This window comes from Mytilinidion resinicola, assembly GCF_010093595.1.
Source record: "Mytilinidion resinicola strain CBS 304.34 unplaced genomic scaffold BDZ99scaffold_3, whole genome shotgun sequence".
Classification (NCBI taxonomy): Eukaryota; Fungi; Ascomycota; class Dothideomycetes; order Mytilinidiales; family Mytilinidiaceae; genus Mytilinidion; species Mytilinidion resinicola.
In genome coordinates, this window is record NW_022985439.1 from 2747763 (window position 1) to 2774337 (window position 26575).

At 50.5% G+C, this 26575-nt stretch overlaps 10 protein-coding genes across 10 annotated transcripts; 7 read left to right on the forward strand and 3 right to left on the reverse strand.

The window, feature by feature from the left end:
• Positions 1 to 234: 234 nt before the first annotated feature.
• On the forward strand, positions 235 to 2066 carry BDZ99DRAFT_379071 (amino acid transporter; the record flags this gene model as incomplete). The annotated part of the gene is made up of 4 exons (XM_033715131.1): positions 235 to 631; positions 683 to 1404; positions 1454 to 1851; positions 1898 to 2066. The coding sequence occupies 4 exons, from the start codon at positions 235 to 237 to the stop codon at positions 2064 to 2066; spliced, it is 1686 nt and encodes a 561-aa protein (XP_033582475.1).
• A 178-nt stretch (positions 2067 to 2244) lies between these two features.
• On the forward strand, positions 2245 to 3637 carry BDZ99DRAFT_197584 (7alpha-cephem-methoxylase P8 chain related protein). The gene is made up of 4 exons (XM_033713213.1): positions 2245 to 2684; positions 2738 to 2935; positions 2996 to 3197; positions 3265 to 3637. The coding sequence occupies exons 1-4, from the start codon at positions 2524 to 2526 to the stop codon at positions 3589 to 3591; spliced, it is 888 nt and encodes a 295-aa protein (XP_033582476.1). The 5' UTR covers positions 2245 to 2523; the 3' UTR covers positions 3592 to 3637.
• Positions 3638 to 5219: 1582 nt separating this feature from the next.
• BDZ99DRAFT_378845 (uncharacterized protein) lies at positions 5220 to 7628 on the forward strand (the record flags this gene model as incomplete). The annotated part of the gene is made up of 2 exons (XM_033715127.1): positions 5220 to 5447; positions 5679 to 7628. The coding sequence occupies 2 exons, from the start codon at positions 5220 to 5222 to the stop codon at positions 7626 to 7628; spliced, it is 2178 nt and encodes a 725-aa protein (XP_033582477.1).
• A 960-nt stretch (positions 7629 to 8588) lies between these two features.
• BDZ99DRAFT_516231 (MFS general substrate transporter) lies at positions 8589 to 10442 on the forward strand (the record flags this gene model as incomplete). Its single annotated transcript, XM_033725054.1, has 4 exons — positions 8589 to 8798; positions 8858 to 9583; positions 9649 to 10066; positions 10129 to 10442. The coding sequence occupies 4 exons, from the start codon at positions 8589 to 8591 to the stop codon at positions 10440 to 10442; spliced, it is 1668 nt and encodes a 555-aa protein (XP_033582478.1).
• An 892-nt stretch (positions 10443 to 11334) lies between these two features.
• Positions 11335 to 12407, forward strand: BDZ99DRAFT_472770 (NAD(P)-binding protein; the record flags this gene model as incomplete). Its single annotated transcript, XM_033721795.1, has 3 exons — positions 11335 to 11367; positions 11425 to 11838; positions 11895 to 12407. 3 exons carry the CDS (start codon positions 11335 to 11337, stop codon positions 12405 to 12407), a joined length of 960 nt encoding a protein of 319 aa, XP_033582479.1.
• Positions 12408 to 12877: 470 nt separating this feature from the next.
• BDZ99DRAFT_459363 (NAD(P)-binding protein) lies at positions 12878 to 14074 on the reverse strand. The gene has a single exon (XM_033719149.1). The coding sequence runs from the start codon at positions 13912 to 13914 to the stop codon at positions 12919 to 12921; it is 996 nt and encodes a 331-aa protein (XP_033582480.1). The 5' UTR covers positions 13915 to 14074; the 3' UTR covers positions 12878 to 12918.
• A 4181-nt stretch (positions 14075 to 18255) lies between these two features.
• On the reverse strand, positions 18256 to 20410 carry BDZ99DRAFT_567348 (uncharacterized protein; the record flags this gene model as incomplete). Its single annotated transcript, XM_033727676.1, has 3 exons — positions 18256 to 18875; positions 18944 to 19088; positions 20369 to 20410. The coding sequence occupies 3 exons, from the start codon at positions 20408 to 20410 to the stop codon at positions 18256 to 18258; spliced, it is 807 nt and encodes a 268-aa protein (XP_033582481.1).
• Positions 20411 to 21684: 1274 nt separating this feature from the next.
• Positions 21685 to 23376, forward strand: BDZ99DRAFT_459367 (Isochorismatase hydrolase). Its single transcript, XM_033719150.1, has 4 exons — positions 21685 to 22128; positions 22186 to 22223; positions 22516 to 22663; positions 22719 to 23376. Exons 1-4 carry the CDS (start codon positions 22065 to 22067, stop codon positions 23192 to 23194), a joined length of 726 nt encoding a protein of 241 aa, XP_033582482.1. The 5' UTR covers positions 21685 to 22064; the 3' UTR covers positions 23195 to 23376.
• On the reverse strand, positions 23331 to 24274 carry BDZ99DRAFT_459370 (uncharacterized protein). The gene is made up of 2 exons (XM_033719151.1): positions 24035 to 24274; positions 23331 to 23980 (listed from the first exon to the last, which is right to left on the reverse strand). Coding segments are annotated over exons 1-2 (309 nt in total). The 5' UTR covers positions 24037 to 24274; the 3' UTR covers positions 23331 to 23673.
• Positions 24275 to 24399: 125 nt separating this feature from the next.
• On the forward strand, positions 24400 to 26129 carry BDZ99DRAFT_459371 (uncharacterized protein). Its single transcript, XM_033719152.1, has one exon. The coding sequence runs from the start codon at positions 24841 to 24843 to the stop codon at positions 25840 to 25842; it is 1002 nt and encodes a 333-aa protein (XP_033582484.1). The 5' UTR covers positions 24400 to 24840; the 3' UTR covers positions 25843 to 26129.
• Positions 26130 to 26575: the final 446 nt, after the last annotated feature.

Below are 26575 nucleotides of genomic sequence, written 5' to 3' on the forward strand. Positions count from 1 at the left end.
CCTCGAATTTAACAACGCCATAGTCTCAAAATGTACATTTGTCTCACAATGCTGGCCGGATGATTCGTCATATGTCCAGGCATCATGTCTCGTGCTGGACGCTCCGCTGACGGTTAGATTTACTTTTACTCATCCACCTTCCGTGCAGTCTGTATAACTCTCTGTGCAGCGGACGCCGTCTCGTACCCCCTCCAGCCCGTTCCCTCATCGCCGGCGTCTCGCAACACATCCGGGATGGCGTCTTCATCATCCCCCACCGCCGACCAGGAACCGCTACTCCGCCGCGCCCATTCCCCGAGCAGCAGCATATCCAGCTACGACAGCACATCCAAATCTCCAATCGATGAAGAGGAGGTGCCACTTGGCCAGAGTAACCTTCTCGACCGGTCGGTGGAAAATGATATCCTTCCGGAAACGGCCGTGCTGGGCCGCAACCTAGGATGGAGCAGCGCTTATATCCTGATCATGTCGCGTGTCATAGGCAGCGGAATTTTCGCGACTCCCGGTTCAATTGTGCAATCAGTGGGGAGTATCGGAATCACGCTGTTGCTCTGGGTAGCTGGCGCTCTGATAGCTTGGTTGGGCTTGGCGATCAGTTTAGAGTATGGGTGCATGTTGCCAAGGTCTGGAGGTGAGCATTGATTTTTGATATTCAACTTGAGATGATACTGACTGTACAAAGGGGAGAAAGTTTATCTCGAATTCGTCTACCGACGTCCGCGGTTCTTAGCTTCAATTCTTATCGCAGTCCGCTCCGTGCTTCTTGGATTCACAGCCTCCAACTGCATTGTTTTCGGCGAGTACGTCTTATATGCTCTCAAACGAGAACCGTCGCAGTTCGAAGGGAAACTTCTTGGTCTTGGATTGCTCACCACTGTCGTTATCATGCACAGCTGCTTTTTGAAGACAGGAATACTTATACAAAATGTGCTCGGCTGGGTCAAAATCGCTTTGGCCATCTTTATGGTCTTTACAAGCATCTTCGTGGTTCTTTTCCGGAGCAACGAGGGTATAGAAGGCGCTTCCCAAATCAAAACTAACAGCAGCTATATCTGGGAGGGTTCTGTGTGGAACTGGGGAATCATCTCCACTGCAATGTTCAAGGTTTCCTACTCGTATGCCGGCCTTTCCAACGTCAACAGTGTTCTCAACGAGGTGAAGAACCCGGTTAAAACGCTGAAGTCAGCAGCTACAACTGCACTCATAACGTCTTGTGCTCTATATCTCCTAGTCAACGTTGCCTACTTTCTAGTTGTGCCAATCGAGGATATCAAAGATTCCGGGGAGTTGATCGCTGCGTTATTCTTTGAACGCGTATTCGGCACCGATGTTGGAAGGGTACTGCTGCCACTGGCAATAGCGACCTCGGCGGCGGGAAATGTCATGGTTGTAACATTCAGTCACGTAAGTATGAGAGGCCGCTCACTCCGCGAAGCATTCTGACATGGAACAGGCTCGAGTTGTGCAAGAGATAGCACGGCAAGGATTTCTTCCGTTCTCGCAATTCATCTCTTCCTCCAAACCATTCGGAGCGCCAATGGGCGCTTTGATTACGCATTACATCCCGTCTTTTCTGGTCATCATCATTCCTGCCGGCAACATCTATTCCTTTATCATGGACGTTGAGGGTTATCCAGGGCAGTTCTTCTCCATAGCCAGCTCCGCTGGCTTAATCTGGCTCCGATTCAAAAGACCAGATTTGAGAAGGCCATATAGGGCGTTTCTTCCGGCCGTCGGGTTTCAGATCGCGCACTCGATTTCCGTGATATTTGCACCATTCATACCACGAGAAGGCTTGAATTGGAGGCAACATCTCTCCGCAGTCAGCTACGCCTTTGTCGGGACTGCTATGTAAGTTCTGTTTCGAAACATCAAGTCTCAGCTAATTCTTCTATAGTCTTTTGTTTGGCGTTTTATATTGGTATGTTTGGACAGTATGGTTACCACGCCGGAATGGCTGCACTCTTGAAGAGACAGTAGCAACTTTAGATGATGGCACGACGGTCACGCAGCTTGTGCATATTCCTATAGGATCAAAGCCGGTACCAACGACATACGATGAATGATGAGATGTTAATGGGAACGATTCATAGCGTGGGGGCAAATAGAAACGGATCCAATGGTATACGTTGTAGATATGAATCATGTACTACTCGTCAGTACGATATCGCTGATTCCCCGCAATTTGATTTTAAAGAAAACAAGGTTATGCTCAGCAATTCAAGATAATTGGTAGGTCTTCCCACAACCGTTGAGTGATCAAATCGGCTGATTCTCACTGGCGGGGTCAATGCGAGTAGACAGGTAGCTCAACGACATGTAAGACGATCTCCTAGGCATGGCATGCTTTTTGCAGGCATTGCGTGCTAGGTGGACGGTCACATTACAAATCCATGCTTGTGCAGCGGAGGCTTTTGCCGAGGAACATATAGCATCTTGAAGCTTCATCGAAGCTTGAAAGCAAAACCTTTTTTCAACAACCCCACTTCTTCTAATAAAAACTGTCTGTAGATATATCCAATCATGGCTACCGCTGCAGTTCAACATAGTCCTGGCAATACCCTTGACCAAGTCGTCGAACCTCTGGCTCGGGAAACTAAACCTGCGAAACATGACGTTCCTACGGAGCTGTACTATTACGATGATCCCGGTGACGGAACCCCGCCAACTCCCTCTTACGTTGGGTGAGTACTCAGTCGATATAAAGGGAACTTTCGTTCTAAGACGAGAGTATCAGTAAGCCAAACAGTTACGAACGCCCTCACGTCGCCCAGAACGTCATCATCCACGACATCGCCGGAGACGAGAGTAAATATAACATCGACAGCCATGGCTTTCAATTTGTGAAGCATGAAAGCAAAGAGAAGGATTTCGTCGATGACGAGAAGATCAAGGCGGAATACTACCCAGAAATCGAACAACTCCTCAAGGATACGTGAGTATTGCTTCTGTTTTGAGCAGCAAATAAGGCGTACGCTAACTTCCTTCTCAACAGCTTCGGCGCATCCCGCGTCTTCATCTTCGACCACACAATCCGCCGCGCAACCTCCGACGCCCGCAACATCGCCGGCCAACTGCGTGGCCCAGCCCGCCGCGTGCACATCGACCAGTCCTACGCCGCCTCCGAGAACCGCGTCAAGCACCACCTCCCTGACGAAGCCAACGAGCTTCTCAAGAAACGCTTCCAGATCATCAACGTAAGTCCCCACCACCATCCCCTTGCCCCACTAAAGCGTCGCGATTGACTCACCTCACGTACCATAGGTCTGGCGCCCGATTAAGACTATCCTTCGCGACCCCCTGACCCTCGCCGACGCGCACTCCGTGCCCGACAGCGACCTCATCCCCGCCAAGCTTATCTACCCAGACCGCGAGGGCGAGACTTACGTCGTCAAGCCGAACCCGGAGCACCGGTGGTACTTCAAGTACGCACAGCGGCCTGACGAGCCGTTGTTTATCAAGTGCTTCGATTCTGTGGACGATGGGCGTGCGAGGCGGATCCCGCACACGGCGTTTGTGAATCCGGCGCATGTGGACGATGCGCCCAGGGAGAGTATTGAGGTGCGGACGTTGGTGTTTTATGATTATTAGGGGGGTTTTGAGCTATTGGGTGTATGTGAAGATATGGAAAAGTCCTGTGATGTTCTTATGCCTGGATGCAGGTGGGCGTCTGATGCCTTGGAGGAACTGGCCATGAACAGCCACAAGCTTCTGCTCACTCACATAAACATTCTTGTCATAGTTTAGTTTGAAAGCGAAAATACGTGAGATTTTGGCGAAGAGAACACCGCGTATGGATTATCGACTACCTTGTCTCCTCCTATTTCCCCTGTGAGTTAACTCCGTATCCCCTGTTTGTGAGCAGAATTACGCCCGGTGAGCAGCAGTAAGAGGGAAAGTGAATCAAGACAAGATGTGAGCCAAAAGCTGTTGTATAAATGAGGGGGAGCGCTACTCTTACACCCCCTTTTCACTACACGTACACCCCCTAATCGCTGCACGTACACCCCCCTCCTCTTGGCGCTTCACCACCTTCTAATCGGCTCGGAGAGCCCGGAGCTTCCTCCGGGCATTCACCTTTACGTCTCTCTACACGTGATGCTATATACGAGGCCATACGTGATGCTATACGCGAGGTCGTACGTGATGCTATACGCGAGGCTGTACGTGATGCTATACACGAGGCCGTACGTGATGCTATACGCGAGGCCGTACGTGATGCTACACACGAGGCCGTACGTGAGCTCGTACGTGAGCTCGTACATGAGGCTATACATGAGCTCGTACGTGAGCTCGTACATAAGGCTATACAAATTGGCATTATGTGATTGCTTGTGTTGTACATGGCCGCATTTGGAGAGAGCATTCGGAATTAGTAAGCGAGTTAAGCGAGCGAATCGGAGGCTACGGAACAGTGTTCCGAGCCAATTAGAAGGTGGTGAAGCGCCAAGAGGAGGGGGGTGTACGTGTAGCGATTAGGGGGGGTACGTGTAGTGAAAAGGGGGTGTACGAGTAGCGCTCCCCTAAATGAGTGTCAGCAAGTCTAAAAAGTATGCCCAGAAAGCCATTACCCGTATAGGCAGGTCTCGTAAAGTGTGGAATTTTGTTGTAACATCCGCCAAGCACTGCTGGGATAATATTAGACCGGGCCGCGCAAATATCTCTTGGCGGATATGACAACAACAAACCTCTGCACTTTTGCGCCTGGCCGCTAAGCCCTGCTGAGTTGGGTGACCCTGTCACGTGCCAGAAATTTTGCTTGGCAGATATTACAACAAAACTAGCTATTGAATGGCAGGAGGAAGATATGCACAAGCACGTGACAAGACGCTGAGTAACCTGTTAGACAGGCCTACCTTGTGGGTGGCCCAACTTCGGGTCAACCGCTACATCTCAGGGCTCGCACCTTCAATTCACCTTTCTGTCCAACGTCCGTTAACTAGTCCCTTTAGAGTGCATGCGGAAGTCGACCCGACCCAAAGGTCCAACAAGAGTTTTCGCTTATCCTAAGGTTCCGCCGAAATCACGTCCCGAGGCATGCCAAACAATACCGCCGAGTTCGGCGGAGGAACGAGCAACAAACGTCGTCGCTCGCAACTTATCCCACTGATTTCATATCGACAGTCCACTCCAGATGGCATCTCCGACGAGCACCGGGACCGAGGTAACCATCAAGGAAACGACCTAGCCGCAACTAATAGCTTCATCCATCCGGAAGCATGGATCCGGACGAGTATGAGGACCTTGAGCCTGAAACTAAGCGCAGGAGACTGCGGAAAGGAACGCGCAGCTGCTGGGAATGCAAACGGAGAAAAGTTCGATGCACCTTTGCATCAGCAACAGATGCAACGTGCATTACCTGCCGCCGGCGTAGCGTAAAGTGCATCAGTCAGGAGCTCCCTGAAGAGCCCACTCGGGAAGAGGACAGCGTCGGCCGCATTGTGCGCGTCGAAGCTCTACTGAACCAGCTGGTCAACAAGGTCCATCACGGTGCCGCAATAGGTGTAGCCCAATCGACGTCTGAGGAAGGCCGAAGACCTGAACCTGCTGCTCCCACGCCCACCAGTGACTCTGAGCCCATCTCGTCTGTATCATTTCATGAGCCTTCGCCGGTGGGTTCAAATACTTAACCTTCCGTCACTAATGGCTAATTTCCGCAGGAAACAGTCCCTCGACAGAGCGACGGCGCACGTATACACCACTCAACGCCAGCATTTCGCACGCCAAACTCTCAGACGCCCATATCAGCCAGGGCTGCCCCTTCTGATGCGGGTAAATATGAAAAGATCTCGCATCTTCTCCTTGCAGCTTTTCCCTCCCAAGAAGACATGTATATCCTACTCAAGGCGGGCAACGGATCCTCTATGTTTTGCCACAACGTCAACGTCAAGTCGGGCAGCCAACTGGATCGCGAAGCAATCGAAGACGACGCCAAGCTAGCGGAAATCCCTATTCCTAGTACTCATCCAGTTCTGTTGGCCAGACAAATGCTCCTAATTTCATCATTATTGCTGCATTTTGCCCCCAATGAACATATACACGGCCTATCTGAACATCATCGCATCGTCATGGAAAGACTTTCAGATACAGCTATCAACCAGGTGACCACAAACGAAGCGCTATTAGGGACTATGGAGAGCCTAGAGTGCATTCTACTGGAGGGGTTCTTCCACTTGAATTGTGGGAACATCCGACGAGCCTGGCTCGCACTCAGAAGAGCCATGGGAGCGGCGCAGTTGATGGGCATCGATCGCCCATTCAATTCTCCGGTGAAGGTTCTTGATCCTAGCACCAATATCGACCCACGATTCATGTGGTTTCGGATCGTCTACATGGACCGCTTTCTCTCTTTGATGCTCGGTCTTCCTCAAGGCAACTCTGATGTGAGCATGGGGTCTGACACAGCACTAGCGAACAGCGCGCCTAGTGAACGTCTAGAACGTTTCCATGCCGTGATCTCGGCGAGGGTGCTCGAACGCAACCAGCTCGGGCTGACGCAGCGCGCTATAGCCATGACGAAAGAAATTGACACGGAGCTGCTCAATACGGCCGAGTGTCTGCCGGCCAAATTCTGGGGGCCGCCGAATTTTGCTGGATTAGAAAAGGACTCGCAGGAGGCCTTCTCGGAGAGTATGCGCGTTAAGGACCAGATGTTTCACTATACCTTGCTCAACCAGCTGCATCTGCCGTTTTTGCTGTGTCCCAGCGATGACCGCAAGAACGACTATTCCAAGATTACCTGCGTAAATGCCAGCCGTGAGATCCTCACACGATTTGTTGACTTCCGCACATTCAACCGTATCACAGCCTGCTGCCGGCTGGCCGATTTTCTCGCTTTGGTGGCAGGCATGACTCTGATTCTCGCGCACCTCGTCAGCCGGCGCTTCAAAGAGACGGACAATCTGTTGGCGCATCAGCGGCTTGGGGATCGTGCCACTGTGGAGCAGGCGCTGGAGAATATGGAAGTAAATTCCAAGTTCAACGAAGACATGCTGGGCGTCAGGTGCGCAGATTTGCTGCAACACATGCTGAAGATCGAGGCAGACGCGGCCCAAGGACAGAGATACAGTACGCAGAAGGTCCAATGGGCTGAGAGCTACCATGAGGACGAGCGCAACGTGCTGATTATCAATGTCCCCTACTTCGGCACTATCAGAATCGCCCGCGAGGGTATCAGGTCTATCGAAACGCTCAGGATGTCCCCTCATTCGCAGGACCTTGGAGGGCCCATTACGATAGGCGGCATTGGGTCCGTCCACGTTCCCAATCACATATCAACGAATGATTTCGGCCAACCATCCGCCAATGTTTCAGCAAGTCTTGTTGATGATACTGAACTCGACAACGTTTCGCCCCCGTCCCACCAGCGACCGGAACAACGGCGGACTGGGGAACTACAGGCTGTCTCGGACGCTGTACAGCTTCCCGGTGCCGTTATCGGAGACGAATTCATGCAGCAGCAAGATCTATACCCTGGTGTAGCTGCAGGCATGAATGATTGGGTCTTCCAGGGCGTTGACACCGCCTTCTTTGACAGCTTGATGAAGGGGACAAGTGGCCAGATTGGTGATGGAGGCGGGGATGCCGACTGGGGCCCAACTTGGCAGGGCGATCTAAGTGGATCCTAAACTTGGAAGACATAGGGTTTTCTATATACTGCTCGCAATGGTTCAAACCCTGACGAGGATCGGAAGAAAATGACAGAATGTGTTGTGCCTAGGTCACGGACAAGAATGTAGGCGGTGGAGAGAAGAGCGGCATTCAATATCTGGCCTGAACAGAAGAATGAGATGGAGCTGTACACGTATCCATCGTCTTCCGGATAGTTTCAAAGCCGCTGCGTCTTCTGCACTCTATAGCTAGATTGTTATAGGCGTCCCCGCCAAGGATTACAACCAGAGCTTGGATAAGACAGAAATCATTGCATTCGGGAACTGGCCCTGGATCGATTTTACTACGCCAGTTGCCTCGATATGCAGACTTTCCAAGGCCAACGAGACATCACTAACTTTTTTGCTTTCTGGCTTTCGTCGAGTACAGCTTGCAGTGCAGCTGCTACTCGAATGGCGAATGTCTACGCTCTATGTCCAAGGAGTCCTTTCCCCTGTCAGCCCTCCTTCTATCAGGTAGTCAACCGACTCAGCACTTTTTTATCCAGACCTCGGAGCTCGACTGAATTCTTGCATTAGTTTCCGTTTGCTTAATTGTAGTGGGGAAGCTTACATATACGCAGCTCGCATAGCCCACCCACCATCACGCCTCTCAGCGACTCCCCCGAGGTTCGGCGGAGCAAAAAAGATAGCTTGCAGCTCCTCCGCGTCATGACACAGGCCCATGCGCCCGACTTCTCACCCGAGAAACCCCTTGCTTTCTAATGGGTAAGATCTTTCGAGTTAAAATACTTCTTAAGGTCCGCACCTGGATTCTTTTAATCAACCCCTGAAACCTCTTTCCTAAGAGTTGAGAATCTGAGGCAGTATCGTAAAAGAAGAGAAAGAACCCCAACAGTCGATAAAGCTTCTACGTCAGTGCAACCAATTCGCTAGATTTTATCTTTCTCAACGACAGGACAGCATACCAAGAGGGTGATGGCGAGTCCCGATTTCGAGACCGAAAAGGGAGCGCATAACGATGACCTCTCCCAAGATTTGAAACCACTGGACACCGAGAAAGCAGAGGAAAATGCCAGACCAGTCGAGCCACTAGATGCGCCCACGAGCGAGTACCCCCATGGAACGCGCCTCGCCATTATTGTACTCTCTCTCATGCTCAGCACCTTCTTGATAGCCCTCGACAACGTAAGCGCTTGCTTCCCTCTCCAAAGATAATGACGGCTGACCCTCCCTCTCCTCAAAAGACTATTATCGCCACCGCAATCCCCAAAATCACAGACGAGTTTCACGGCCTCGACAAGGTAGCATGGTATGGCTCCGCCTACTTTATGACCTTCGGCGCTTTCCAATCAACCTGGGGCAAATTCTTCAAATACTTCCCTCTTAAAACCTACTTCATCGCCGCCATGGTCATCTTCGAAATCGGCAGCCTGATCTGCGCCGTGGCCCAGAACCCCACAACCCTAATCGTCGGGCGCGCCATCGCAGGCTTCGGCGGCGCGGGCATTGCCACTGGCGCGTTCACGATTATCGGGTTTGCGGCCGAGCCGCAGAAGCGGCCGCAGTTGATCGGCTACACGGGCGCGACATATGGGATTGCTGCTGTGCTGGGCCCGCTGCTTGGTGGCGCGTTCTCGGATAAGGTTAGCTGGCGGTGGTGCTTCTATATCAATTTGCCGATTGGGGGGTTGGCAGCCTTGATGGTGCTGCTCTTCTTTCATACCCCGAAGGACGCGAAGCCGGCGGAAGCTAGTTGGAGGGAGAAGCTGCTGCAGATGGACCTCATCGGCGCGGCGCTCGTTATGGGCTTGATAGTCTCATACATCCTGGCGCTCGAGTATGGTGGGCAGACGAAGCCTTGGAAGAGCAGCGTTGTAATCGGTCTGCTGGTTGGCTCCTTCGCGCTCACCGTTACCTGCGTCGTTTGGGAGATCTTTCAGGGCGAGCGTGCCATGATAGTACCACGCTTGGTACGTTATCCTTTAGTGCTCTCTTGAAAGCAGAATCCGGCTAATTTTGTTCCCCCGTAATTCAGTTCAAACAACGCTCGGTGTGGGTCAGCTGCATCTTCCAATTCTTCTTTGCCGGCTCCTACTTCACCATCCTCTACTACCTCCCGATTTACTTCCAAAGCGTCTACAACGTCAGCCCTATCGGGTCAGGCGTGCGCAACCTCCCCCTCATCATCACGCTCACCATAGCGGCCACTCTCCAAGGCGTCGCGCTATCCAAAGCCGGCTACGCCACTCCATTCATGGTCGTGGGCGCTGCAATCGGAACGATCAGCTCCGGCCTTTTCTACACGCTCGACGTCGACACCTCTGCTGGCAAATGGATCGGCTTCCAGATCCTGTGCGGCTTTGCCGCAGGGGGAACGTTCCAAACCGCCATCGCCGTCGTACAGGTCAACGCGAAACCTGAGGATATGTCGTCTGCCACGGCTATAATTTTCTGTGAGTATCTCTCTCTTTCACGACCTCCCCCTTAAAGAACGATCAATAACCAGTGTGCTCAGTCTTCCAAATGATCGGCGGCTCGTTCTGCCTCTCAGCAGCGCAGTCGGCATTCAACAACAGAATGATCTCCACCCTAGCCTCCACGGCTCCTGGAGTGAATCCCGCGATAGTCCTCGCGACCGGCGCCACGCAGATTCGCTCGGCGTTCACGGCGGCTCAGGTGCCGGATATTGTCGCGGCGTACATGGCGGGCCTCAAGGTCGTCTTCGCGATTACGGTCGGGACGTTTGGATTCGCTTGCCTGATCGGCTTTTTCGGAAGCTGGAAAAGGCTCCATGCCGAGGATTTGAAGAAGGCTAGCGGTGCCGCCTAAGACACCTAGCGCAAACCAGAGATTAACATTGTTGGTCTTTCCAAGAGGGGGAATTGGTGAAAAACGGCACCGCGAAGAGCTCGAATCAGAGAGAGTGCAGTTGTATAATGTGAGAGTGTGTTTTCGGCGACTTTGATGCCGCAGCCGTAGGATCCGTCCTTTGTATTCCTTTTGTCCTTTTCTCATAGTATTCGTGCCTAGAATTTGGCTCATTTGAAGCCGAAGTTTATTCTTTTATTGCGTATAGAGCCTGGAAATCCGCCATTCGAGAAGCAAGTGCGCCGTAAGCTGGACACAACTAAAGCTAGATAGCATTGAAGTTAGTAATGTCTGTTTAGCCGGGAAAGGTTGCGTATTGAAGCAGCCGGTGCGGTAAGAATGACCCTGAGCTAAGTCGCCTGCAAAAAGTAAGCTCCAGTAAGTACTGTCTTCATTTCACAATATGCCATCTCGTCTTAGCAGTTATCGACCATCCCTCTACCAAAGCCAAAGCTTCTCGTTGTAGACTAGCTACAAGACCCTCAGACACTACACGGCAAACGAAGACCCCGGAATATTTCCGCTATCTTACGAACTCGCTTACGAATCTGTCTCAGTAGCGATGAATCCTCTTTCTTGGTGGTGATTGCTTTATATGTTGTTTACTGATTGCAATCTTAAGCCTCGGATCAATGATGACAAATAAAGGCCGAATCGCTGTGCGAGGTCGCGGAGGAACAAGGGAGGACACGACTGAAGATAAAGGAGTTGCGAGTGAACTTCGCGAAGCTCCGTAAGCTTAATTGACAGTCGAAAGACCAACACTTCAAGCGAAGCACTTTCATGCCATCAATCAGGTTGTTACCGCATATGAAATCAAACAACTCCCTGTATCGAAATCCTGTCGTTTAGAATGTCCAACATCAAGAACGTCGTCATCATTGGTGTAGGTATTTTCCTCTTAGATTGTAGTGACCATAGACTAAAAAACACCTTAATCCAGGCTTCTGGAAATCTAGGTCCAACAGTGCTAAATCAGTTCGTCAACTCGCCCTTTAATGTCACCGTCTTCAGCCGGAAAGAATCCAATGCCGTCTTCCCAGAGTCGGTTAAAGTTATCAAGACCGACTTCAGCAGCGAATCGCTGTCCCAGAATCTCGCAGGCCAAGACGCCGTCATTTGCACCCTTGGCGGCGTCGAAGGTTTCCGAGACCAGGCTCGAATCATTGATGCCGCTATCGCAGCAGGTGTGAAACGTTTTATACCTAGCGAATTCGGAAGTGATACCACCAGTCCCGAAGTTTTGAACATCGTCCCGGCTTTCGGGCCAAAGGTGGAGACCATTGACTATCTGAAGAGTAAAGAAAGCGAAGCGTTTAGTTGGACGAGTGTAATCCCTGGCCTATTTTTCGACTGGGTAAGTAATGGGCGTTTCCTTGATATCAAGCCTAAGAGCTGACGAGAACTTCCTAGGGCAGCAAGTTTGGCTCAATAGGGTTTGACTTTCAGAATCGCAAGGCAGCGATCTGGGACGGCGGCGACGTCGCCTTTTCTGCTACCAACACTAGCACAGTCGGGCTTGCGCTCGTGAGAAGTCTTTCGGCTCCAAATCTCGAAGCTACTAGGAACCGGCACGTCTTTCTGGCCTCTCACACTGTCACCCAAAACGAAATGGTTACGGCGCTGGAGAAGCTCACCGGACAGTCTTGGGAAATTTCAAATGTGGACTCCGCACTTGTTATCGAGGGAAAGAGCAAAGAGTTCCGTGATGGTAACAGCAAGGCTGCTTTTCCGCTCATTCAATCTAGCATCTTTGGCAAACCTGGATTCTGTAATTTCACTGGCAAGACCTGGAATGAGAAACTGGGGCTGCCTAAAGAAGACTTTGAGGCCGATCTAAAGGACATCTTGGAAGGTAGAAAACCGGAACCATTTGGTCGACAAGTTGGTCGTTATCCTGATTGGTCTGATCCTGGCTCTAAATAGTTAGTCCCGCACAAGATTCTCTAGTATCCAATTGATCGATTCGGAGCTCAGTGTCGTAGAAGGCTGTGGGTTGCAATTCAAGTTCGTGATAGTGTTCCGGAGATTCAAATATTTTGAGAAGCGTCTCAGGGGTACGTACGACAAAAGTCACAGGTATTTAATGGAGCTTCAGAAATACTTTGGGATTGACGATAAGACTAGGTATCAATTCGAGGTAGTTTCTGTGACATCATGATGATACATCTGAAAGATGAGATGTGCTATTCAGTCGCTTTACATCTGTCGATTTCTGATTATTTTAAGCAGACATCGGAGCGGTTCCTCAGAAGTCGGGAATGCTTTTCCCAATATTCAAAGTTATTTTTAAAACCGCAAGACCTACGACTATTTACTCCGCTGCTGAGTTTTCTGAATCGCACCTTGTGAGTCTTTCGACGAGGAAAGACACTTTTCAAGTCATGAAAAATCTCGTCCGATTTACGAGAGGCTGGAATTCGGACTTCTATTCTATTTACTTCTGCGTCGCTAATATAAAAGGAATCTCGTCTTCCTCTAAGCTAGACCAAATATCTTTCTCCTTATGCTCCCAACCAAGTTGCGACAACCTAATCGCGCGATTCCTGGCGTTACCGCCGAGAACAATCGGGGTTCTAGGACCATAGACATCCCCGAAGTCAGACTCGACAAATGCTTTAGGCTCAGGACTCGGAATCCTGCCCAATTTATAGAGCACCCGGCTAACGTGCTCCGCCGCTTCACGCCATGAAAACTCTTGTCCACCAGTAAAGAAATAGGGATTCTCCAGCAGAGCCGATGAGGCTGTAGTCTCTATATATGAAAGCAGCGTCGTATATGCGCGTCCAAGATCAGCGACATGGGTCGCGTTCCACACGTTACGACCCTCGCCCACATAACCCGAAAAGCCGTGCTTCAGCGCAAAGCGCACCAGCTGTGGCAAGGCAACTGAGAGGCGGTTGTGGGCAGGGTTGAATCCATGGACCGCCGGCGGAATGATGATAGCAATCTGAGCTTTGTCGCCAAAGTCGCGTGCTGCCAGGACGATGGCTAGGTCGACGTGGCGATGCGGCGCCGTGGGTGGCAAGGCGTCTATGTCTGCTGGCACGTCGTCGCGGTAGACTTTGTCGCTTTTGTACGCCCCCTTTGCTTCATCGGTGAGTAGAAGCGTCCCGCTGGTGTGTATGTAGATGCTCGGCTGGCGTGCGAGAACGCGCTGTCGTATGCCAGCTAACACTGCTTTCACGCTCGGTAGGTGATCGCAGGAGGCCGTGTTGATGGCTACATCGTGTTGCGCGGCTTGCTCTGTTATCAACTCGGTGTCGTCGAGAGTGCCGAGGACGGTTTTGATACCCGCTTTCTCGAATGCGGCAGCCTGCTCTGCTTTTCGGATAAGAGCTGTCACTGGGTGTTTGGCAGCAAGGAGTAGATCGATGATGTGTTGTCCAATGTAGCCTGCGCCGAGGAGAAAGACAGACTTAGGAGCTGCCATAGCAATGCAAGCTCGGGATCAACGGAGTCTTCGATTCGAGAATGGGAATTGGAGCATAAAGTGGTAAACGATGATTGGAAAGGGATACTAGAAACTAGAATCTGGACATGAGGACTGGAAATGCGGTTGGAAGGAAGCGCTGATGACTTGTATCTCGGTTCGGCGACTGCTTTGAAATCATGATGCTTGACAGGCGGGTGTGCCCCCCAAAACACCAATCCACGAATATTGCCGATTTTCCCGGATTATTGACAATCGAGAACTAAATTGACCAACTAACTAGACATCGGTTATTGCTTGAATGTTAGTCTAATTAGCTCAGTTATTGAACAGGGTGGTGGCATAGATCCCCAATCGCCACGGGAGGGTGTATGAGCCAAGAATTGCGAATTTTTGGCTGCTAATTAGGAGGAAATTTTAGCCCATAAGAATTACACAATCTCTACACTACCTGCATTACATGCAACGACCTCCTGAACATCTTCTACATAAATAAATATACGATGCATTAGAAGAGAAGTATAAGGTCGGAAAAGAATGCTGTTAACTCGTAGTTTCTCGGCTCGAAAGCTTCTTAGAAATCAACACTGATCTTTTTTACGCGAAATGACCTCTATAGCTCCTCCTGCCCGGTAATTCAGCAGGGGATTGTCCTATCACATCTAGTTACTCTACCCCGGCCTTGACATTCTTTACAACACTTCAACTCTTGTTTATCCTCGAAAGCGAGCACCTCCTCGCAGGCGATGATACTCCTCTCGCGAACGAGTTTCCAGCCAATGTCGTGTTTCTGTAGAGCAGAATGACACTGTGATTCGCAGGCCTCTTGGTGACGAAGTACTGTGTCAATATCGAACCTCCAGACATTTAAGTTGAATGCTCTGGCAACGTAGAAAATTGTGTCTTCTGACCAAACAGTATGTCTCGTCGGCATTAAGTCGTAAGGCAACCAGACAGTGGGTCTTCCGTTTATGTATATCCAATCGTCCCTCATTGTTACACGCCGATACGTCTTACGCTGAGGCATTAATATGATTATTTGAGTGGTTTCTTCTGATGTCTCCAAAGTGGTACCGCCGGGGCCGAACGCTAGCTTCTCATGGTATGGAAGGTTGTAGCATGGTAGAGAAAGGATTGATGCTTTCTGCTCGCTTTCTTCAAGCCTGTAAACAAACACATCCCTGGACGACGAGTATGCCAGCAGTATGCTGTCTTCTGCCGCCGAGTAGTGCACAGCCACATGATCGCATTTCGTATCATGATAGACGACCTCGTGCTTTAGGGGCAAGCCATGCTCATCAAGCTGCCATACCTGCACTATGCCTAGGGTCGGCCGCCCTGCGATATTCATAACAGTGTCGAAATTCGTAGCGATCCACACTTTACCACTTTCTTCACTTGCGCTCATATCGATGAATCCCTCTCCGGCATGATATGTGAAATCTTTGGTCAAACTAACCTTGCTCATCAGCTGAAGGGGGTCAGCATCGAAATTCCATATTTCGATTGAGCAGTGCTTGAGCAATGCTAGACGGACTTTCTCCTCGCAGCCGTCTGAAAATGAAGTTACCGACACGTCCAAAACGCCTTCGGCCCGGATCCTTCGCAATAGCTTCGGCACACAGTGTACGGCAGAGCGGTCAAGTTGCCACAGTTCAACTGTTTCGCTGGATATGTTGTTTCCATTTAGAGTTGCCAGAAGAGCAGTTCCGTTTGTGACCGTTAGGTCAACCAGATGCGCTTCAAAGCGGCGGCTCCTTGATTTTTCAGCTTCTAGTCGTGCAAAAGTCCCCAAGTATGAGCGAACATTCTATATTTTGACTGGAGTGCTATGGTCACGCGGGCCTTAGGACCATAAAAGGGTTCTTCCATTTCCAGATATTAGACCCAGGCGAACAGGGCTGAAGATGAACTGAGTGTTGATGGAACATAACAAAATGAGCGAAGTCAAACTGACATCCCAAAGCTCTACACGCCCCTCACTGAGGGCCAAGGCAAGTAGCAAAATGCCGTCGAAAACACCAAGGGCTAAGGAGCATATCCCTGTCGGCTGGTCCACGCTTCTGGAGGTCTCGAATGACGGCAATTTGAGCGGCGCTTTCGATCGATCGCTGCGATCCCATAACTCCACCCGAGTTTTCCAAGTCCTTACAAGCGTGTTTTCATCAGGAGATAATGTTACATTCACAGGTTCGGAGTAGCGCCATGGATGTCGATCTAAGTTCCTGTCATGATATAGAAGATTGAAAGTCTGTTCAAGCCTTTCTGGATGTATTTTCCAGATACATATGTCTCTAGTTTTCATAATCGCGAGGAGATCATCATTCGCTGGGGCAAATTGTATATCCACCACCCTTTCAGGATGATCGCCAGTGGATGAGGGCGTCAAGAACTTTGTCGAGTTGACCCCCAGCTGATACAATAGCACACGTTTTCCGACCCCAACTGCGAGCATTTTACCGTCAGACGAAGACGTTGTGATGCCTAAGGGATTGGAACCAGGTGTGTTGCAGCCCTCGTGGTACTGGTCAAAATACTTCAAGGTAGTATCAAGTTGATATTCTAAGTGCTGCTCATACTGGAGAATCTGCGGACTTGCGGTTTTCCTCATCTGCAGTATCCGATAAGCTCCTCCCGCAATAGTGAGAATATTGCCATCAATTGAGAAATTGGCATATACACATCTTTGATCGTCGAATGGACATATTTCTTGGATCAGAGACAGCGAGTAAAGATTGAAACGCCACAGGCAGATTATGTTGTGTATTGCATGCGTCACCAGCAAGGTGCCATCTGGTGAGCAAGCCAACAAATCTTGATTCTCAAGAGTTTGGAACAAATCGCCGTTCCACAACACATCTGGCTCGGGATATTACAATATCCAGGTGGGCAACAGGCTGCAGAACTGTTGTCGTACCAACCTTGATTTCGGAGCTCGAAGAAGAGCAGATATGGAAGCCTGTCGAGGCGCCAAATCGATGAGAGTTTCGTTTGCCAATACGAATTTCGCGGCATCAGAAATGAACGCATAGAATCGGACATGCTTGGGCTGTGGTTTTATTAACGACGTGAAATGATTTAAATGAACTGCTTCAACCTACCTCAACACGAGAGCGAATTTGGGAAATACCCCAAGATCCCTCCCAAACAGCAGACAGAAGCCCGAGGCATTCTAGCCAATGTAGAAGAGACCCTTGAAGAAAATTGTGAACAATATCAGTCTCGTGCAAAGCAAGACCGCTATCGCATAAGTGACCAATCCAGTCTCGACAGCAATATTGGATGTGGCTGGGCAGTGTTTCGTCGAGACACCGTTCCCTTGATTCTGGTGACAGCGGCCCGAGTGGCAGCCCTTTTCGCTGCTTGCAATGAAAATGGGTTTTCATCAGCGTGAGCATTCGTTCAAGTATATACTGATGGCCTTGTTCCTTGGCAATGCCAGTGGAGGCTTTTGAGAAAGGCTCTCTGCCGATGAAGCAGTGACCATGAGGCCCTGTCGAAATTTGTGATGGCTTTAAAGAGCGAAGAATATGCGAAGAATCCAATCGTCGTGTTTCGATGTAGGTAGTCGGCCGCCACGAAAGCAAGGATAGCAAGAATGAGAGTCGTGCGCCAGTCGCAACCAGAATATTGGGAGTACCAGATTATGAATATGACTAGTAGTGTAATGATTTGGGAGCACCAGCGCCGTAAAAAGGGGCTTACTGCCAACATCAAATCTAGGGCCCAAAGCAGCATCTCCCGCGGCATGAGACTGTTCGAAAAACGGGAAGCACTAAGACCGAGAAGATGTTCTTTGAGTGAGAAGTGAACCAGCCTGTAAACACCAGCGTTGTGGTCTAAAGCAAGAAGATTTCCACATTGTCCTAGCCAAATGTCTATTTTGTCATCTGGTATATCGGCAAACGCTGCGATTTCGTTTGCTGATAAAGGTCGATGAGCTGAGCCAACACAGCGCAGGATCCTGGCAACCTGAGACCGGCTTCCTTGAGGTATACTTCCGAGGATGCGGTGGTAGATTGGGTCTAGTCCTTGCGGTAAGAAAGATTGAACAATATTTCGGTCCTTCAGGATACTGTCCATCAGATGTGGGGTGCCCTTTAGCACTGATATGGTCAATGACAACCAAAGGTACCTGCCTTCCGCGTGGGATACGAGAATGTGTACCAGCTTTTCTTGGTTCGATTGGCTAATGGATAAACAATTTCGTAAATAGCTTCTTGCAAAGAGCTCAAGTTTCTTTTCTCGTTTTGTATTAGGTTGATCCAAGTCAATCTTCCGGGCGCATTCTACGGACTGACGGAGCCCCCGACTGACGATAATGGTACCAATCTTCTGGACCTAAGCTTTCGTCACTGTCGAGTATAGATGCTGCAGCTTTATTTGAAGGAAATTGATCGATGCATCTTCGCATTCATCAGGCCCATCAAGCACGAGATACACCTGCCACTTGACGCGACCAAGCATCTTCACAACTAGCCCCCACATCGCTTCTTGGTTGTCATTGCTAAACAAGTCGTCTTTCCGTGCTTCGTGGTCTCTGAAAGCGGGAGGAACGTCCTCATAGAGGGATCCATCGGCCTCGGGAAGCTGCGCTAGGAGGCTTCGGACGACGAAAACACTAACAGTGCGTTCGATGTTGGCATAACTGCAGAAGAATGTAAGGACTAAAGGTCTGGGCAGTCCAATCAATGGCTGGCGAAGATGTTGACCTTTCAGATACTCTGTCAAATGTATAGAAAGAAACGTCTCGCCCTTGCCAGGACCTCCGCGGATCCAAAGAATCTTGTCGCTTTGGCGTCTCCATTCCCTGAAATCATCATCTTCTTCAATCCACCGGCAAGTACCGTTCAACACGTTACCCCGATCTGTAATGATGTTTTGATAGCCATGATTCGAATAAGGGTTTGTTTTGGAAAGAGCTTTACGACATCGCTCTTGATCAGTTTCCGCAGACTGGCCTATCCGTTGTCTGTCAGTCACAAGATGGCCCGATAATATTACCGAGGGAATGGACGAGGAAGACTACCTGTTGGGCCGAAGTTGACCTGATTCTTTATAACATCTCTTCCTACGGGAGCGTTGACCTGGAGAGCGCTGCCCGCAGCCCGGTTATTCGAGACTTGATTTTCGGACAGGTTGATCCATCTTTTCCAAGCAAGAATTCGAGCGTACTAATTGAACAAAGCTGCAAGTCGTTATAGGAACTGATGATAGGGAAGAGTGCAACTGCGCGCTGTTTGCGCCGATACGTTTGTTGTCTGTTGCTGAGAAAAACGAAGACGGGCTTGGCTACAAGCGTATAATTGGCTAGATGGACGATTCTCAGCCGCAAAATGCAAGGTCTATTCGCCAAAAGTATGCCAAGTACCGCGCTGCCTATATGAGAAAAGAAATACACAGTAAAAGGCAGATTCGCGGTTCGATCGGGGATTGGACAATTCTGATTGGTCTGCGAGTTGGGATACGAGCCTGAAATCGAGCCTGCATTTCTCAGCCGAAGAGTCGCGTTCGTAGTTATAATCAGACACTTAGGCAGCAAAGGCGAAACATGTACAGCCTCGTGTTCGTTTCAGCCAAGGCACAATGTTGGAGGCAATATCATTGCCTATGTTATTGGTGACGATTCGAAATCGCACGCATGCACTACGCCACAGTGACCCAGAGACTGTGGTGTGGCCGCTGAGTCTTCTCGAAATATTTGTCATCATGGTATTATACGTGAATTCCTTTGTTTCAAAAGACAAGCTAACTATTCGTGGTAGGCTGAGATCTTTGCCACCGTAGCTGCCGCATCAGGAGTCCTTGAGCAGAGCATCAAATTGATTAGGGGCATTTGAGATGCTCGAAAAGAAAGCAAAAGCCACTTCGAAGACATTTCAGCATCCCTTGCTAGCCTCGAGATGACGAACGGAGACCTGAAAGTAGACCTGGAACTAATCGGAAAGATTGACACCTTGAAGACAGACCATGTGGGTAAATGTGCAGACAGCATCAAAAAGAGAAGCTAGGAGCTCCGTAAGCTCATCGACGACACCTCTTCAAAAGGAGGGGTTTGGCATAAATTTGTGTTTGGGAAAAGTGAAAGAAAAGAGTTTGACAAGACGATGAATGAGCTTCGTAACGCGGAGCAGTACTTGAACGGCGCACTGCTCGCAGTCAATGTTGGACTCTCAGCAGTGTGAGGAGTAAGCCGACGAAGCGAGTTAGAGGGGTATAGCTCGCAATCTATTCCTAATCGACCACTTAGCACTGTTTATTAGAGAGGGATTATGACCGGCCTGAACCATTTATATACTGCGCACAGACCTCTATTCACCCTGTGCCTAGAAAAGGGGTACCTGTAGGGGCCGTGGGGGGATTAAAACAACGCGTGAAAAGCCACAGAACGCGTCCTAAAACGCGCATGCGGGGTCAATTCACTGGATTACAACCCGATCAATCCAGGTTGGACCTTGGCCTGGTCCTTGATTGGATTGTCCAGGTCCACTAACATGGTCGATTGCAACGGATCGCTCACGTTGGTTTAGTTACGGTCGGCTTACTCCTCACGCTGGCTCTCAGTGGATATTCACAAAAATAGAATCGTAGATAAACCTCTCGTTGTCAAGACGAACGCCGAGGTACAGAAAATCATGGGAAAAGAACGCGAACTGAACATCGCCAATTTAGTAAAAGACAAAATCCCCGAGGGTATGTCGTAACCTCGTCATTGCGCTGCAAGGCTAACAAAAGCTAGACAACGGGAAGGTCATTCTGACCCAGGAAGATCTCGACAAGTTGGCGGGAGCTACGAGTGGCCAAAAGATAACCACACGGAACAATACTACGAGTCACCAAGCACTCCAATTCAATGGGCCAATCGGAACCGATCTGTGGAAAGACCTAGATCAGCTTGACATCCATGACAATACGGCAGAAACCCAATCTCGACAATTCAACTACACCCAGACAATGGACGTATATCACGATCAGATGGCCAGGGCTCCAAAGCTTTTGGACTATAGTCTCCTCGCACTTCTCGTAGCTGCTGTTGCTGCACTATACATCCTCTACGGCGGCAAGTAACCAAAGCCTAGACAGCTCCCAGCAGGGTCATTTGCGTAGAAGGTTGGGAAGTGGGTAGTGTCGCAGAGTGGACAGTTGGTCGACAGTTGGTGGGCGCCGGTCTCTTTTCCATGGACTATTTCCAATCAGGCATTGGACTCCAGGGTGTATTTCATGATCGCTTAGGTTCCGCACGGGGACAAGTCTTAAGCAAACTTTGTACGCTGCAGCGAACACCGTAAGGTGTTGGGACTGCTCTGGGAATATGTCAGCCTTGTTGCACAATTAGAATTTCCTACCCGTACAGTCTTTAAGCCGTAATCCCAAACGGAGATCGCACAACCCTGATCCCTGATCAAATATTGTCCGGCGTTCAAACATGGTGATGATGAAATCTTCCTGCGAGTTTTCCGCGTCCAAAGGGCTAGATGGCACTCCTAAGAGAATACACTGCTCAAAGTCTTGGCCTCGCATTTGTCCATGCTGACGAATTCCTCGTAAACAGAGCCTCAAGCCTCAAGCACCGTCTTTCCGCTGCAAGTACCAGGGCCCTTGTCCTCCGTCGCAGGGATCCAACACGCACGATTTCGTACGTAATCTATGCAACCCTCGGCTAGACCTCACCTCTCCATGACACAACCCTGTGTCAGCAGAGTCTCGGGCTTGGTACCAGCCTCGTGCTTTGACTACCTCCCCTCGCTCGAGCTGTAAAAACTTTAACTTCTGGAGTCGACTCCACTATCCGTGTCAGCTGCATTGGCGGATGTGGGGAAGCATCCCGCCAACGGCCACGCTGTTCCACATGCGGTGTGTGATAATTCGACGGCAGCGAGAAACTTCACGAGAAGTGTATCACCAAGACCTTACCAAGCGAACTGTCTCCACGCATGCAATATGGATGCATGTCGCCTCGGTGGAGCGAGCAAGGCCGAGGAATTGGGACCTTCCTGAGATTTGGAATCATTGTGCCGGTTCCAGGGGTGTTGGGGCACTATAAGGGAGAGAGAGAGCTGCATTAAATATTCTTCAAGCCAGCAGATCCCTCGGACGCAAGATAGAGAAGAAAGGAACTACTCCCACGAGCATATCCAACTTCCTCAAGAATGAAATTCGGAGCTCTCTCTTTCCTGGCCGCCCTCGGGCTTGCTACGGGTGTGTGCGCGAACAGTAAGTTGACGACACTCGGAAGTCCCGTCTTACATACAGTCTCTGATCTTCCGATAGCCGTGGTCTCATGGGAGCGTTTGAACAAGAATGATTCCGTATGACTCTCACCTCCTACAGTGCCTCGTCATTGATCCATGTACACTGTTCTGCCACTGCTTGTGGTGCTTCAACATATTCATAGAAGCCGGAAGCAACACACAACACAGCTAAGTGTGTACTCCTATCAGCCACTGCCTGAGGTGGCCCGGCAAGCTTATTGAAGGTTCTGATGAAGAAAGTTCGGACCTTAAAAAATGCCTTAAGGAGCTTTAAGCAGCGGCATACAAGTGTACATGGATCTGTGACGAGTTATTGAGCCTTCTCGAACAGCTCTCACACCCACCCCAGGTTCTCGTGGTCCTCGATCTCCAAGTCGGTCTCTACACAGTCGCCCGCGACATGGACCCGACCGTCTTCCGCGACAACATCATCGCGCACGCCTCTATCGGCAAATTGTTCGACCTGCCCGTCGTCATGACCACGTCCGCTCAGACGGGTAGTTGAGCTCCCGAATCCTGTGTTCCCTACGTCTACTAATTAACAACCTCTAGGCCCCAACGGCCCCCTCCCCAAAGAAATCCTCGAAATGTACCCCAATGCCCCCCTCATCAAGCGTCAAGGCGAAGTCGACGCCTGGGACAACGCCGACTTCCGCGCCGCCATCAAAGCCACCGGCAAGTCCCAAATCATCATTGCCGGCATCACGACGGACGTCTGCACGGCGTTCCTCGCTTTGTCTCTCCGCGCCGAGGGCTACAGCGTGTGGGCGAACGCTGAAGCATCCGGGACGACGAGTACGCTGATACGGGATATCTCCAATGACCGGATGGCGAGGGTGGGCGTGCAGATCGTTAGTTTGTTTGCGATTGTTTGTGATTTGATGAGGGATTGGAGGGCAACGCCTGGTTCGGCAGAGGTGATTCCGTTTTTGGATCGGTATTTCCCGGTTTATGGGTATTTGGCTAGGGGGCACGGGGCGGCGATTGAGAATGGGACGTTGATTCCTGGGGAGGCGGGGTTGATTTAGGGCGTCGTCGATGGAGAGGGGCCGGACAGGTAGTTAAGGGAGAGGGAAATGGAGGGTAAGAAGGGTTTGGAATGTAAAGCTTGGAGACGATGGGTTTGCAGTGGTGGAAAATCAGAGTCTTTGAAGATGAGAACAAAAGCATACGCAGTAGATCTTGCCATTGGCTCCATTGAGCCAGATAAGAAACGAGATATAGATTCGGATCATGACATACCGTGCACATTGAGAGATTTGACATCTCATGTAAACACCACTCAATCTCCCTTATAATATCTTCATGGCCCCACATTAACCGCCTTTCCCCCAAGCCAAAGCATCCGAAAACACACCGAATTCCCCGCCCACCACGCCACACTCCTCAGATAACCCGCCTTATGACTGCTTATCCCCAAATACAGTCCCGCATACACCACCCTCACAACCGTGTAAGCCACAGCACTCGTATTAATTACATCGAACGGCACCCCCGCCTGATGTGCCTACAGCAAACTCCCCACAAACATAGGGAAGTTCTCGGCCGCGTTCGCGTGCGCGCCCTCGTTGCGCTTTAACATGTTCAATTGCTCCTGGGTGATTTTGCCGGACGCGACGGCTCGCTCGCCGTATTTGAAGACGTCTTCGCGCGGGGAGACATTGTGGTCGAGTTTGTAGGCGTTCTTGAGACCGCGCGAGGAGAGCGCCGCGTAGGCGAAGATGAAGTTTAGGATGATATAGTGGGCCGTGTAGGAGGAGATGGGGGTGGTTGGGGACGCGGCGCGCAGGCCGAAGCTCGTGAGGAGGGAGGACCTGGGAGGAGGGGTGTTAGATGGGGATGGTGTGGAGCGATCGAAGATAACTTACATATTGAATGAGCTTCAATGGCCTTTCTGGGTAACGAAGAGAATACGGGGTTTGAAGAAGTTGGGTATCTCGGTGGGTATTGTCGTCAAGTCAAGGAGGTGGTGATGTGGAATAGAGAGGTGTCCAGGGACCCGATGTCATAGCTGCGGCGGGTTTAATGATTCTAACTTAGTCTGGTCAATTCCTCGATGGTAGGAGTCTTCTAGCTCTACTCCGTATTTGATTTGGCGTTGCAGTTGGTGTCGTGAAGCTCGGAGGGTGGCCGAGGCTGGAGGTGGATTCTGTGGCTCGGCTGGCTCCCTGCGCCACACCGTAGATCCCTGCACTACCTAGGTACCTACAAAGTCCACGTAACTTGCACTTCCGACAAACTACCATCTCTTGCTTCATCAATCAAACACAAAGCCGAGTAAAAGCACGTGAACCACTGCTTGAAGGGCCATCGTAACGTGTCCATAATCCCGTTTGCTTTTAAGTCTTGATTCCGACAGAGCTGGGGGTGTAGCCTGACATCTGAATTAGTGTCATTGGATATCAATTCTTTCAACCAAGCAGTCACCATCAGGAGTTTATAAGTACCGTAATCAAAGGTAGCTCTCCCTGTCTGGCCACAATCATATCGGATCGCAGTTATGTCAAACCCTATTCCAACAGCGAGTGCTAGTCGGAGACGTCCTAGGCAGTCCCGGCCGGAGGATATGGACGAGCTCGTTGCAGGCACAAACGATCTTCTCTCACAGTTTCCTACGGCATCGTTCTCACGAAGAGCTGCCCGAGTTAATAGAACCCGAAATGCAAGATTCTCCATGGACTCTAGAGGACCATTTCGATTCCTCCATCTCCCTGTCGACATTCGCATCATGATCTACGAGTGCATGTTGGGGCCTCAGCCAGGACTTGAACTGACCTCTATCAACTACACTACGGACTGGCCCTATATCGACTTCAAGGGCGTTGTCAAGGTTGAAGAAGATGCCATGTGCAGCTGTCCACGGCCAGACAGGAATGGGGAGCATGCATATATGAGATACACATGCCCAGGACCCGAAGTTCGTCTCTCCACCAGCAAAAGGCTCGACGTATCTGGCGCCCCGAGAGGCCCTAGCATGAGTATACGAAAGCCTACTCCCGCCGAGCTTGCTAGTAGTCGGCCTGGCACCTCGATCCTCCGAGTCAGCCGACTGATCTACAACGAGGCTTTCCAGTATCTATACAAAGGCCGTACGTTCCACGTTCTCGATGGGGCTTCAAGTGGACATGGACTGGGACGGTACCAGTGCTACGCCACCGTCGCCTGGCTGAACATGCTCTCACAGGAGGCCCGGGCTCGGGTTGAAGGGATCAAGATTCTCCTCGCCCCATACGAGCAGGATTGTGTACTAAAAGTCGGGAGGCGATCTAGCGCCGAGCTCTGCCAGTACGTTATCACAAATCTAGAGCGCTTGCAGCGAGTAGAGGTAGAGCTATACAACGTCGGACGTCCCCACATCCCTGCAGATATCGGTGGAGGCATGCGCGCTGGGCCCGCGCTGGATCTGATACAACCTTTCTGGACCGTTCTGCGCCGTGAAGAGGTACAGTTGTCAGTGTCGGTCACATCATGGGAGTTCATGGCGGGGTTCCAGCATATCAACTACAACCCAGAGAACCTGGCGCGCATTCGATCGGAAATGCTGACGCAGGTCGATGTCGATCGATTGGCGTTTCAAGTCAAGGAAAAGCGGAAGGCAAGGCGTCTTAAGGCTCAAAAGCTAGAAGAAGATGATGAGGTGGTTGAAGGAGTTCTAAGCACCATCCAATCAATCTGAACACTGAGCCGGCTCGACGACGATGAAAGCGCAGTCCGTTATTAACATTAGTGGGTCAGGATAGGACGGCTGTTCTAATAACAGTATTACATTAGACTAAATGCTGTTTGGATATGTTGGGAGAATTGAGGTGGTAATTCGGGAGAAGAGCATGGTTTCGGCTTGTTTGATTCGACATGGAAGGGCCACTCACTGAATCTTTGAAATATCCCACGGGTCCGATAGCTCCATAGTGAAACTACCACCGCTGTAGAGAGACCGCAATGAACCTTTTGTTATAATCCTACGAATGCTGGAGAAACGTGACATGAGATGATAATCCAGAATTGATCCCTAGCCAAATGCGCTAAGCCTGATTGAGACATAGAGATTGGCCGGACGTCTCTCCCGAAATTTTTGGCATTCAATGCGCTTCAACCATCAACGACAACTATGAGGAGTTCCAGTCTCGTGAGGGTAAGTTAGTCTGGTTATCATCTATACAATTCTTGCTAATAGAATGTAGGGGCCACCTACCCGGAACATCTGCATCTTTTGCGCGAATCGAGGTGGCTTTGATGGCATCATCCCATCAATTCGCCGCTCAACCGTAGCTCAACAGCGCAACCTTCATTACTCTAATAACGCGCCCCAGTCGGCCTCTGCTACACGAGTACGACATGATGATCATCAGCAACCTCCGGCTGCCTCGAGCGATGGATGGGGCCAATCGTTCGGCGCGGCTGTAACACGC

Excerpts from the sequence above, each read along its gene's own strand:
- BDZ99DRAFT_459367 (XM_033719150.1), top strand. The coding sequence starts at position 22,065 with ATGAAATTCGGAGCTCTCTCTTTCCTGGCCGCCCTCGGGCTTGCTACG. Across the intron at positions 22,224-22,515 it reads GTTTGAACAAGAATGATTCC|GTTCTCGTGGTCCTCGATCT; the intron begins GTATGACTCTCA and ends CACCCACCCCAG. Across the intron at positions 22,664-22,718 it reads GACCACGTCCGCTCAGACGG|GCCCCAACGGCCCCCTCCCC; the intron begins GTAGTTGAGCTC and ends AACAACCTCTAG.
- BDZ99DRAFT_459371 (XM_033719152.1), top strand. The coding sequence starts at position 24,841 with ATGGACTCTAGAGGACCATTTCGATTCCTCCATCTCCCTGTCGACATT.
- BDZ99DRAFT_459363 (XM_033719149.1), bottom strand. The coding sequence starts at position 13,914 with ATGGCAGCTCCTAAGTCTGTCTTTCTCCTCGGCGCAGGCTACATTGGA.
- BDZ99DRAFT_197584 (XM_033713213.1), top strand. The coding sequence starts at position 2,524 with ATGGCTACCGCTGCAGTTCAACATAGTCCTGGCAATACCCTTGACCAA. Across the intron at positions 2,936-2,995 it reads GAACAACTCCTCAAGGATAC|CTTCGGCGCATCCCGCGTCT; the intron begins GTGAGTATTGCT and ends CCTTCTCAACAG. Across the intron at positions 3,198-3,264 it reads AACGCTTCCAGATCATCAAC|GTCTGGCGCCCGATTAAGAC; the intron begins GTAAGTCCCCAC and ends CACGTACCATAG.